This window comes from Microtus pennsylvanicus, chromosome 10, assembly GCF_037038515.1.
Source record: "Microtus pennsylvanicus isolate mMicPen1 chromosome 10, mMicPen1.hap1, whole genome shotgun sequence".
Classification (NCBI taxonomy): Eukaryota; Metazoa; Chordata; class Mammalia; order Rodentia; family Cricetidae; genus Microtus; species Microtus pennsylvanicus.
This window is the reverse complement of record NC_134588.1, coordinates 74,157,331-74,169,904: the sequence shown is the minus strand read 5'-3', so window position 1 is coordinate 74,169,904 and position 12,574 is coordinate 74,157,331. Positions and strand designations below refer to the sequence as shown.

General features: G+C 44.4%; 1 protein-coding gene across 4 annotated transcripts in view; it reads right to left on the bottom strand.

The window, feature by feature from the left end:
- Sh2d4b (SH2 domain containing 4B) overlaps positions 1-12,574 on the bottom strand; it is a 61,832-nt gene that overhangs the window by 33,905 nt on the left and 15,353 nt on the right. For 2 of the 4 annotated variants that reach the window (XM_075987500.1, XM_075987503.1), the window contains exons 2-3: positions 10,017-10,180; positions 8,500-8,647 (exon numbers count right to left, since the gene is read on the bottom strand). In XM_075987500.1, the coding sequence (XP_075843615.1) occupies positions 8,500-8,647; positions 10,017-10,180 (312 nt within the window). Of the gene's footprint in view, positions 1-8,499; positions 8,648-10,016; positions 10,181-12,574 lie in introns of those variants that run through there. The other 2 variants (XM_075987502.1, XM_075987504.1) reach the window with 2 other exon arrangements.

Here is a 12,574-nt window from a genome sequence, read left to right as displayed (position 1 = left end):
GTCTGCCTCCTTGTTCAAGTCACTGACTCTCTCTTCCAACTGCTTCACCAGGTGTGAGCTGTTTCCTTTCTGTTGTGGCACGTGTGACTTTTTAAAGCCCTCATTCTTATTTGCTAACCGCCTCCTTCATGTGGCTGCATCCTGTATTTGTTTCAGAAGTGTGAGAGCCTAGCTCTCTGAAGATTGAGGCCTTTGTCTTTCTCCCTGCTCTGGCTGAGTTCTATTTCTTTTGTGTTCTGTTGCATTTATTTGACTTGGTGCCTGCCACTTCTAGAAAAGGAAGGCTTTCTTCAGATAGTCTTTCCCTGTCTGTTCACAGTGAAGAAGAAAGTCTTGAATGGGAAGTTGAGTATATAGCCAACCTCACTGAGAGACGAGCTTTACTCTGTAGCTATTACATAAGGAACCAGCCATTTCTTTGAAGAACAATCAGGTGGAAGGTTTTGGGGCTCCTTTATGTAAGATTATCCAGAATCTTCTATTCTCCCTGAGTAGTATCTGAACAGGAGTCAACAGTGAGCAGGCTGCAGGCAGAATTGTCCTTAAATCCCCCGACCTGAGCCTCATGCTTTATGCGAAGTCATGGTCTGAAGTGCTTTATTTGTCAATTTCTTCCTCCAGTTCCCTTCCCAGCAGAAAGGAGAGGGGCAGCCTTTTCTTCCAAGGCCAGACAAGGCCCTGCATGAGCTCTGCTCCCTTTTAATTTGTTTCTCATGTTCTCTGTTTCTCTCTGTGTTATATGAGTATGGACACAGGCTGTGTCCTCGACTGTGTAGAACAGCAGCTTTCGGGCTGTGCTAGCCTTGAAATACTGCATTTTCTAAAGCAAGGGCATTAGTGGTTGTTTCTTTAATCTTTGCTTTTTGTTCTTTTTACTCTTTTGGGGGCCCACCACCCAGATCCCAAATAAATCACACTGAGGCTTATTCTTACTTATGAATGCCTGGCCTTAGCTTGGCTTGTTTTTGGCCAGCATTTTTTAAAATATCTTGTCTACCTTTTGCCTCTGGGCTTTAATCTTTCTATATACTACATAAAGGTATATATTTATTCTATATACTCTTCTTTACTTCTTACTCTGTAGCTGGCTGTGTAGCTGACCTCTAATGTCCTCCTCGTCTCCTTTTCTTGCTCCCTTGATCTTCTCTTCCCAGATCTCTCCTATTTATTCTCTCCACCTGCCATCCCTACCTACCCTTTCTCCTGTCTGTCTATTGGCTGTTCAGCTCTTTATTAGACCTATGAGGTGTTTTAGTAGATAGGCAAAGTAACATAGCTTCACGGAGTTCAACAAATATAAGATAAAAGAGTACAACACATTGTTGCATCATTAAACACATGTTTCACAGCATAAACAAATGTAACATCTTAAAATAATATTCCACACATGAGTTTTTTATTATATCTTTAAAGTTTAATTTGTATGCATGCTTGTATGGGAGGCACATGCATGGCATGGCACTTAGGAAGAGATCAGAAAACTATTAGTGGGAGATGATTCTCTTCTTCCACAAGGTGGATCCCAGGGATAAGATTCAGTTCCTCAGACTAAGTAGACACACCTGCTAAGCCCTCTCACCACCACCCCCCCCCAAAAAAAAAGCAGTTTTGACCTGAGTTACTATAGCCCAAGTCTAGGTGGTAGGATAAGATCACTGTCTTAGTTAGAGTTGCTATAGCTGGAAGAGACACCATGACCACGGCAACTCTATATTATAGAGAAAACACTTGGAGTGGCAGCTTATAGTTCAGAGGTTCAGTCCTTTATCAGCATGGCGGGGAGCATGGCCGCATGCCAGCAGAGGTCGTGCTGGGAGCTGAGAGTGCTCCATCTTGCAAGCAACAGAAAGTCAACTGACTGTCACACTGAGGGAAGTGCACCAGACTTTTTCTTTTGGACCACCAACCAACTCCTAGATCATGACACGGAGACTTACTATATGTTATAAATGCTCGGCCTTAGCTTAGCTCTTATTTTAATCTGTTTCTCTTTATCTATGTTTTTGCTTCAGGAATTTTTGTTTTTCTTTCTATATGTTCTACTTTCTTGCTTCTCCTGTTTGGCTGGCTGGCTGGCTTCTGGCCCCAAGCATGTCCCTCTCTTTCTCCCTAGTTCTCCTTCTTCTCTTTGTTCCTCTTCCCAGTGTGGCTACATCAGACAGATCTCCTGTCTCTATTTATTATTAGTTGTCTGTTTAATTAGCCTATAGAGGATGAGTGGGCAAGTCCAACTCGGCAGAGCTGCCAGACCCCAGGCTCTGATCTTAAGAATTCTGGTAATAGTAGTAGTTGGTGAATTAAAGTGAACAAAATTGATGTAGCTTTTGAATTAATTGTTAGTCAATAAATTATGGTTCTGTGGAAGGATACAAACAAGTTCACTATGCTTCTTACACAGCCCATTAGTGACAAGGGGGTTAACCAGATGTCCCAGTAACTCCAGAACTCATTTCCATGGAGTCAGATTAGCCTACAGCCCAGTGGCTTAGCTCTGGTTCCAAGAAGGTAGTAGTCTAATAACAGACACACACTACTGGCCAATATAGTATTTTTTTCACTAGTTCACAAGAGATTTAGTTGCTGAGACAGAGCTAAAAGGGTGGTTTTAGGTGGCTATAATTATTAATAGAGATAAAACGATTGTTCACCTTCCCTGTACACCCAGGAGGCAGCCCTAGCCATCTTCCCACTGCTCCAGGTTCAGACCTTGACTTAATATCTTTCTTTCCCACACATCTCTCTCCATTCTATCTGGCAGCTCAGGCCTTTCCTTTTTTACTTCCCACTTCCTTCTGGTCAAAAAGAGGAATAGATTCAATATCATAAGAACAAAGCAAATGAAATGACGGTAGACAGGTTCACCTGCTCCACAAGAAGAACCTGCAGGCAAACTCACGTCTTTAGTACCATTCCTGCAGTATTTGGTGCCTCCAAATCCTGGACCTCTGGGGTTCCAGACTGAGCCAGCTCACTGCCTTACCCTTCCTACACCTCCACTGAATTCTTGAATGTCTTGCCTCTGTCTTGAGATTTTCTCATATTTCCTCTCCTCTCTCATTTTTTTTCTGTTCATATGTTATGCAAATTTTTTCTAGGTTTATGAACTGTATTAATGATTTAAAAAAGAAAAAAGGTAATATAACTATAATTCTTAATCCTTTATTTTAAAAAAAATAGCATTTTGGGGGGCTGGAGAAATGACTTAAGAGCTAAGAGAACTGGCTGTTCTTCCAGAGGACTAGGGTTCAACACCTAGCACTTCCATAAAAGCTCACAATAGTCTTTAACTCTAACTCTGAGGAACCCAATGCCCTCTTCTGGATTTCATGGGCACTACAGGCACATGGTACACAAATACACATGCAGATAAAATATTCATATACATAAAATGACAATGGGTAGTGGTGACCCATGCCTTGCTAAACAGAGGCAGGTAGATCTCTGGGTTCTGAGTTCTGAGGCCAGCCTGATGTACAGAGCAAGTTTCAGGATAGCCAGGGCTACACAGAGCCACCCTGTCTTGAAAAACAAAACAACAAAACAAAATAAAACAAAAAATTACTGATGTTTTGCTGTTGCTTCTGAAATGGTTTTGATTGAGGACTTTTCTCCCAATGATCAGTTTGTACTTCTAAAATCATCAAGAGATCCATTCTTTAAGAATTAGAAACAGAAGCTAAAGAAGCTAACTGATTTTATTAAAATTACTGAGCATCTGTGAGACTCACAGGCCTCCTGTGGATGCAATATGAGAAACAGGGTCCCCACTCACTCAGAGTTTACCTTCTGGTGGTGAGAAAACCAAACAAGTAAGTTAAAGTTCAATTAATTTCACAAAAGAATGACTAGTGTGTATGAGCATGTTTGGGAAACTACCATAGCTATGTGACCAGAAGAATTGTCATAGGGGATGGCATGTGGTCTGATTCCCAAGTTACAAGCAGAACAGACAGATGGGCATGCCACGAGACTATGCCACAGGTCTCCAAAGGTGGCTGGTCCTAGGCAGGGAGCCACATGGTAGACAAGAGACAGAGACATGGATAGGCATGCCATGCAGAGTGAGGTTGGATATTTATTTAGTGGGTTATGGAGGGGAAAGAGGAGAAGAGCAGAGAGAGAGAGAGAGAAACAGAGAGAGAAACAGAGAGAGGGAAGGGGAGAAGTAGGGAAAAACAGAAGCTATCTCTTTGAGAGGGAGATGGAAAAGAAAGAGACTCAGGCTGGAAGCTGAAGATCATCCTGCCTGAAAGGGGGTGGTGGAAATGGCTTGTCTCTTAAAGGGACAGGACAGATCATTGCACACTATCACTTACAACTCAAAAGAAAGAGTTGAAATCAGAAAACAAGACTAATAAAGAAAGCCAAGGTTAGGATAATAAGATAGAAGGAAGGATGCCTGTGAACAACCAGAAAGAGGGAGCATGTAAGGCAAAGAGAGTAGTGAGCTGAGAGGAAGCCTACTGAGACATTACAAAGGTAAGAAAGCTAAAGCCAGCTGGGCATGATAATTGGAAGTGCCTGGAGAATGTGACAAGAGCAGCCCTCATGGAACAGAGGGACAGTTATCTAGGCACCACAGGGAGGAAGTAAAGATGACCATCAGAACATCCAAGATGAGAGAAATGTGGGGTTACAGTAGACAACACAGAGTGGCTCCTTAGCTTTTTGACTAAGATCCCTCAGAGATAGACAGGGGAAGGACGGCTTTGCCATGGGAAATCCTAAGGCAGTTCCTGACTGATAGGAAACTGGAAGCCATGTTTCCAACTTTAGTCAAAACAGCTTACTATGCACCACAATCTTAGCAGAATGGGTATCCCTCCTCATATTTTACCTATCACATTTCCTTTTCCTCCCCCTGGGCTCCCTGAATTCTGACAATAGTCACTGTGTCACTGAGGCCACAAGATACCAGCCAAAGCAACCTGCCCACAGGCACATCAGTTACTTCACCCACCCATAGGGCCTTCCAGGCAGACAGCTGACTCCTGTCAGAGCCAGGAGTCTCAGATCCAAACTGTATGAAGTATCACCATTATAAAGTATCACTGCCTATATGGCTTGAACAAGCACATGCTTCCTCGTAGTTCTACAGGTGGCCAGTCCTAACACATCAGCAGGGTTGATTCATCCTGAGGAGTCTCCTCAGCCTGCAGGTGGTCAATGCTGCTTTACCCTGTGTCCAATTTATTCTTCTTAGAAGGATACCAGTGATATTGTATTCAGGCCTAACCAACACTTGCCTTCAAATACAATTATGTCCTGAAGTCCTGAAAGTTTCAATACTTCAGTGTAGATGAAGAGGGTAGGGGCAATTGAGGAGACTGCCCTCTAGAGAAGTATCAAGGGGTCAGGACTGGTGTGCTGATTTTCCCACATTACAATGTGACTAGGCATTACAGTGTGAAATTCCTACACAAGTCAGCTGTGGGGGACAGGAGGCAGAACATTAAACAACAGTGTCATTGTTCAGCTACCTCGCCTCTTGAGAGTGCTACTGTAGCAGGGAGCCAGTGGTCTACGGCAACCTCCCTTCTTAAAGGAAAATGACTGGCCACTCACTGTGACAAAGGCAGACCTCTTCACAAAGACGGAGACAACAAAAGAAAACAGTTTGCCACCACAAATCCACAGGATTGCATCTTGCGCCTCAAGGACTCACTAAAATGGCTCAACTCTCACAGCAAAAATCACTAAAATATTCTCATTGTTATGGCAACCATCAGAACTGTTGGGCCAGCCTGAGATCACCGAGGAAAAGGAGCTGGGCCCAACAGAGGAGCCCAGAATGTAAATATGAAATGTTCCATGGTGCCAAGTGCCCTGGCTATGAACCCATGGAGGACAAGAACAAGAAGAGAGACAAGCACCCCAAATGGTGTTGGAAATCTTGAGAATGCTCCAAGCTTCTTCCCATTGTCAGCTGAGGAAATGTGGCTGAGGGAGACAATAGCAGCCTGGCTAAAGGCCAGAGTCTTCTTATGAAGGAGTGGGATGCCAACCAGCCCTTTAAGAATCCAGACCCGGTCTCAGGACAGACTTCGGCTAACCACTAGAACAAGTCACCAAGAGTCCCGTTTTGAAGCTCCTGATAGGGCACTGCCTGAAACAGCACCTCTCCTACAGTCTCCCATGTCTGAAGCTTCTCAAAGCAAAGTCGTGCTATATCAAGGTGCCTACTTCTACTAAAGTTCAAAACAGGCAGGTTTAGCAAGTTGAAGTTGAAAACGAACACACACACACATCAGAACTAGAACCTTCTTTGGAAATAACACCAGATACCTTTTTGAGTCCTTCAGTGACCTGAAGGCCTGGCCAGGTGGCCTCACTGATACCACTGTGAGCCCTGGCAGAGCACCCCACAATGTCTCCCTTCCATCACCGAGGCTTTCAAGGAGACCATTAACCAGAGAATCTCTACCAGAAACATGACCCCTCTGTGATCTCTCTGTGCAGTGAGCCCAAGACCCAGCTCTACCTCAGCTCACTCCAAGTGTCTAGACTCAACCCCGGGTATGGAAAAAAGAGGCAAACGGAGCCTATCATGACCACCGTTAGAGACACGGAAAAAGTAATACTTTCTTCCTCAGTCAGCTTAAAGCTAAATCATATGAAAACCTGAACTGCTCTCTCCAATCTTGGGCCGAATATTGTATAAAATGAGGGGAGGGGTTGGCACCTAATGTACAAAGTGAGGGCAGGACCACTCCAACGTATAAATAAAGAGAAGGTTTTTATTGTAGATATGAGGGAGAGTACAGTCAGAGGCATCTGGAACATATCTCAGCATCCCCACTGTGCAGCTGCGAGGGAGGAAGGAAGAGGTTTTAAAATGGGCAGGTGCTGACAAGTGAAACTCAAAGGCTAACTAACTCCTTCCAAAGCTGCGCAAAGGGAGACGGGCCCAAACTCCAGTTTAGCTTCCGGCTCATAAGACCACGTCCCTGGGATGAATCCAGGCCCATTAGATTGACTCCCTCAGAAAGCTCAATAATGGCAGAAAAATGTGCAATGCGGTCTAGCCTGCACCTAACGAGGCTGCCTGTTCTTACAGCGCTCCCTACAGGGATGTTGGGCAGACATCTCTTTCAGCTCAGAAGCATGTGTCTGGATGCCCGGAGGGCTGTTCCTTGGCACTGTAATCAAGGAGGGGCTCCTTCCCCCAGCTTCTGATGGAGGACAGAGGCCCACTTCACCAACTGCTTGGCTCAGGGAACAGCATCTAATTAGAGGCTGACCTGCTTTTAGCTTCTTCACCCCTCTACCTCTGCTGAAAACAGGCTCTCCCCTGCCCTGTCGCTGAGTGCTCATTCCCACAAATCACCTCAGCCACTGCTGAGGAATAGCAGCTCTCTCCCCCACTGTCAAGAGTCACAAAAAAAAAAAAAAAAAAAAAAAAAACTTTTTTGTTTTGTCCTTTGTTTTTGTTTTTGGCAAATGTTGAATACGAAACCCATATTTCTGTGCATACTATACTCCCATCCCCAAACTCTATTTTCTTGCCTTGACTAAAGTCCAGCTGTGTTTGATTTCAACAATGCAACTTACAAAACAGTACAGTGTAGGGATTGAATATGATTTTTTTTTGTTTTGTGTTCTGCTTATTTGTGTATGTGTGTGTGTGTGTTCCACTAAATAAATGCTTTGTACCTATAATGGAAAAAATTGCTTTCAGGTGATTTAAACTTCCTACCTGTTGTTGCTGTGATAAAACACTGTGACAACAGCAACTCAGGGGGAAAGGGGTGATTTCAGCTCACAATTGTAGGTTCATCACGGAGAGGAGTCATGGTGGTGGGAACTCAAGCAGCTTGTCACGAGCAGAGAAAGTAGATGCCTCTACGCTTAAACTCAGCTCGCCTTCTCTTTTCTACTTCAGGGTCCAAACCCAGGGCATAGTGTTCCCTTTTGTAGGCTAAGTCTTCAATGTCAATTAATGTAATTAAGATAATCTTCCAGAGACAGGTCCATGAGAGCCAACTCACCCAGGCAGTTCGTCATGAAGGACTCATTTCTGAGGTGAGCCTGCATTGTGTCAAGCTGACAATTAAAGCCAATCATCACACTACCAGAGAGCAGGGAAACCCATTTACCAGCTCCAAAATGCTCTAGACCTAGTTAATAACACCAAGTGACCAGACAGTCCAACCATCACACTACCAGCTGATCAGGTCCAAAGCCCAGTTCCTGGGGCCTCATTTTATAAAACACTCTGTTTGGGATGAAGAAGGCCAATAGTCTTTTCCTGAATCTGTACACAAACACCATTATGTGTGGCCTTGACAATTTCGTTGTCTGGCCCTCATTTCCCTCATCTATACAACAAGAAGATGGGCCAAGGTGTGTCAACTTCCTTTTTTCTCAAGCATGCCAGATTTCTGTCTTATAACACACCTAAGATCAATGGCCAAGAAGAGATTCAAACCGAACAGTGGCCACACCAAATTTGGAGGCTAGAGCAGGTGCCACTCACAGGTGCCCAATGCATTGTCCTACCTTGAATTCCTCATGTATACGTTCCTCCAGGACTTTGGCAGCCTTGCGATCTTCCATCTCCACTTTCCACCTCTCTGCCAGGATCCGGGCTTTCTCATTGGCCAAGGCATCCCGGAACTTCTGGGTGATCTCTGCTTCCTTCTGTTTCCTTCCAAGAGATCAGCAGCATGGGTGAGCTTGAGTGAAAAACTAGAAGACCATATCACAATGCAACTTCAAGTCAAAGCAATGAGCAACCTTGCCTTAGTACACAGAACAGTAAACACAAAGATTAACATAACTCATGATAACAAAGGAAGGGAGAGATAGGGAAGGGAAGGGAAACCAGTAGGACTATTCTGGAAGGTAAGAAACAAGACATGAAAATCCCATTTATCATTCAAGTAGCCAAAGCTTATATAGTAGCCAGCAGAGAGGTTTCAGGAAAAGAAATGAAAATCAATTCAGATGTCTATCAAAAATGTAAATAAGTTGAATTCCTGTGTAATAATAGACTACCACATAAGAATCTTCAACAGCCTCAGGATTTGAACTGATGGGATCTATCAAGGTACAAATAAATATTTTTTATCTCTTAAATATTCTTCATGGTTAGCTTGGATGGTGGGTGTTCTTTAATTCAGTATAGTCTTAGTCTTGTTTACATGGTTACAACTTCATAACTAAAACACCACCATTCCGACTTGATGGTGCAAGATGATAAAGACACCATCACATAAATTTCCAAGTTTGGCAAGGAAGAAAATGTTAAAAGCTGTTGATGAAGACAGTCTGACTCCAAACTTTCCTGAGGGCTCAGCTGTCCTATGGTGAACACATAAATAATATTCGGAGGAACAACAGAGAGCCACATGAAGCAGGATTGCTAGACCATCCCTGTGAGAAGTTCCCACAGTGGCTGGGGCTGTAGAAATGCTTCAGTTGGTAAAATACTTACCATGTGAGCACAAGAAATGAATTCAGGTCCCTAGAGCTCTCATATAAATCTGGATGCAATATAATCCCAACACTGGGGCGACAGAAACAGGAAGATCCCTAAAATTCACGGCCACCCAGTCTGGCTACATTGGTGAGCTATGGTTTCCTTGGGAGACTCTGCCTCAAAAAATAGCATGGAGAGTGACAGAAAGAGACATCTGACATTTACACATCTCTGGCTTTTACATATACAAGCACACACAAACACAGGCACATGAGCACATGAGCAAGTGCCACACACATACAACATGCAGTCCATACCGTCCAGGTAAATCCAATCTTCAGGCTACAGGAAGAGGTGTTAGGTCTTTAGGTCATATCATCAACGGAAGAAAACTGAGGTTCCAGATTAGCTATCTGGTGGGTCTAACACTTGAACTCAGAAGGTTTACTGAGGGGAATCTCTGGTGTCTTGGTTAGTTGATCTTTACAGAGCTCAACACAACTGAGAGCACCTCAGTTTTCCACCCACAGCTTAGATCTACCCAGGGCTCTAGGCTCAGGCCCTGCCCAGTTCCCTCCCAGCCAGCACCTCTCACCAGAGCTCCTCAGCCTCTCTCTGTGCTTGCAGGCGTGCTCTCTCTGCAATCAGCTCCTCGGAGATCTCTTCATAGGGCTTGTCGCCAGGACCTTCACCCATGACCCACACCCAGACCTCGCCATCTGCTCCCAACAGCCACTGGATGTGCTTGTTGCTTGCTGCCTCACAGCGGAAGGAAGAAGAGAGAGAAAAGAAGAAACACATAGTTTCCAGTTAAGGAACAGGCTGAACCAGAGCATCACGCACATTATGATAGCCATCACACAACTCGACAGACCAGCAGTGGCTTGAGTACAGATTCCGGTGCAGATTGAAGGCATTCTCTTACACCATCCCCTCTAAGGAGGAACATAACAGCCAAGCCAGCACCGGAGGCTAGCGTCCGAGATGAGCTCTAATGAGGTCCACATTGGCAAAAATATCCAGGCTAGTGTGATGCTCAGTAAGAAACGACTTGTGCTGCTCCCGGGCTGAGGCAATCGGGTGTCAGCGAGTCTCCTCTGCCCTCTTGTTTGCCTAGCCAATGACTAGAAAGAAGGAATCAGAAATGGCAGCAATGCAAGATGAAGCAGCCTGGAGCCTCGTGTCTCTGTGATATACATCATGCTATAGTTTGAGGAAGAAATGAACCTTTGCTGGATGCGGCTGAGAGCGCTTAGTCTGCCAATAACGGCAGGTTCCACTGATGTCTTGACGAGATCAGTGACGTTCCTCAGTGGCAGGGTTGCCACAGCAATAGAAACCCTGCATCCGGGTGGTGAGTGATATCTAGCAGGCCAAAGAGCTGGAGATCCATGCATGCAGGAACAAACTGCTGGTAAAAATGCCGCAGACTCATTAGGGCTTAAAAGGCAGACCCTGTTTTCTGAGTTGGGGGGGGGGGGGGAATGAAGCAATAGTAGTGTGTATTGGATGCATTCGACATGGTGTTAAAGAAAGAAAAAACACCTAGAATTCAAGAAGGAATAAAGTGTTTTGCAGGGAGAAGTGAAAGAGAATGGAGAGATTAGAGAAATTTGGGTTTCAAATTGTAAGAGATGTACTGGCCGTGGTGGTGAATGTCTGTGATCTTCGTACTCTGCAGATTGAGGCAGGAGGATCATGAATTCTAGGGTAACTGGGCAATGTGGTAAAATAATCTCTCGCTCTCTTTCTCACACACACACACACACAGAGAGAGAGAGAGAGAGAGAGAGAGAGAGAGAGAGAGAGAGAGAGAGAGAGAGAGAGAGAGAGAGATGCAAAAGATTAAATTCTGAAGAGTTTTGCCTGACAAAGCTCAGTTAGCTGTCTCCGGGAATGAGATGCCCCGGGACACAAAGCACAGTGTGGCTGTGCTCATGGGCTCTCTAACTCCACTACAGCAGATGCCACTAAATGAAACCGCCAGCCTCCTGGACCTGGTGTTTGCTCACAGTTATTTCCCAGAGGCTGCCCCAGTCTCTGACTGACAGGCCAGTCTCATGACTGAGACATCTGACTCCTGGCCAAAACTTCCTTGCATTACAGGGCTCTCTGCAACAAGGCCCCCAGCCTCCCTCTCTCCTTTCTTTACTCAAGGTCAAGGGAGAAAATTTTAAATATTTACTTATTTTAAATAGTAACAAACTAATTACATAATTGTACAAAATTGTTTTATAAAAAACCCCAATATTTATAAGACAGCAGAATTATCATTAGGGCTACAATCACTGAGCCACTGCTCTCCAGGCTCCATTGTCTGCCTTTCTTCTGGATGCATACTTGATAGAACAATGATCAGAGTGAAAAGTCAACCTATGGGGAGAGAAAGGATTCTTGCAAACATACACCTCATTAAGAGCTAGCATCCAAATACATACGGAACTCAAGCAACACAAAATCAATAAAACAAATGATTCTGTTTTAAAATGGGCACAGGGCTTGAATAGACACCTCTCCAAAGACTCCGTACAAATGGCCAGCTGTGAGAGAAAACATTCAGCCTCATTAATCATCAGAGAAGCTCAAGTCAAAGCACTGTGGGATATCACTCCACGCTTGTTGGAAGAGTGAGCAGCAAATATATAAAGCTAAAATGCTTGGCAGAAGGAGCTAGAGCAGTGTTCTCCACCTGTGGGTCGAGACCCCTTTGGGAAGGCCAAACAACCCTTTCTCAGGGGTTGCATATCAATAACCTACATGTCCCATATTTACATTATGATTCATAACAGTAGCAAAGTTATGAAGTAGTAACAAATAATTTCATGGTTGGGATCACTACAACATGAGGAACTGTGTTAAAGGGTTGGAGCATTAGGAAGATTGAGAACCACTGGGCTGGAGAGATGCTCAGCCATTACTTGTTGCTCCTGTAGAGAACCTCAGTTCCATTCCCAGCACCCAAATGGCAGCTCATGACTATCTGGAACTCTAGTTCCAGGGGATCTAGCACCCTATTCTGCCCTAGTGGACACAGAATGCATGTGGGCGCAGATACACATGCAGGCAAAACACCCCCACACATAAAGCATTTTATTTATTTGGTTTTGTTGTTGTTGTTTATTTTTCAAGACAGGGTTTTCTGTGTAGTTCTGA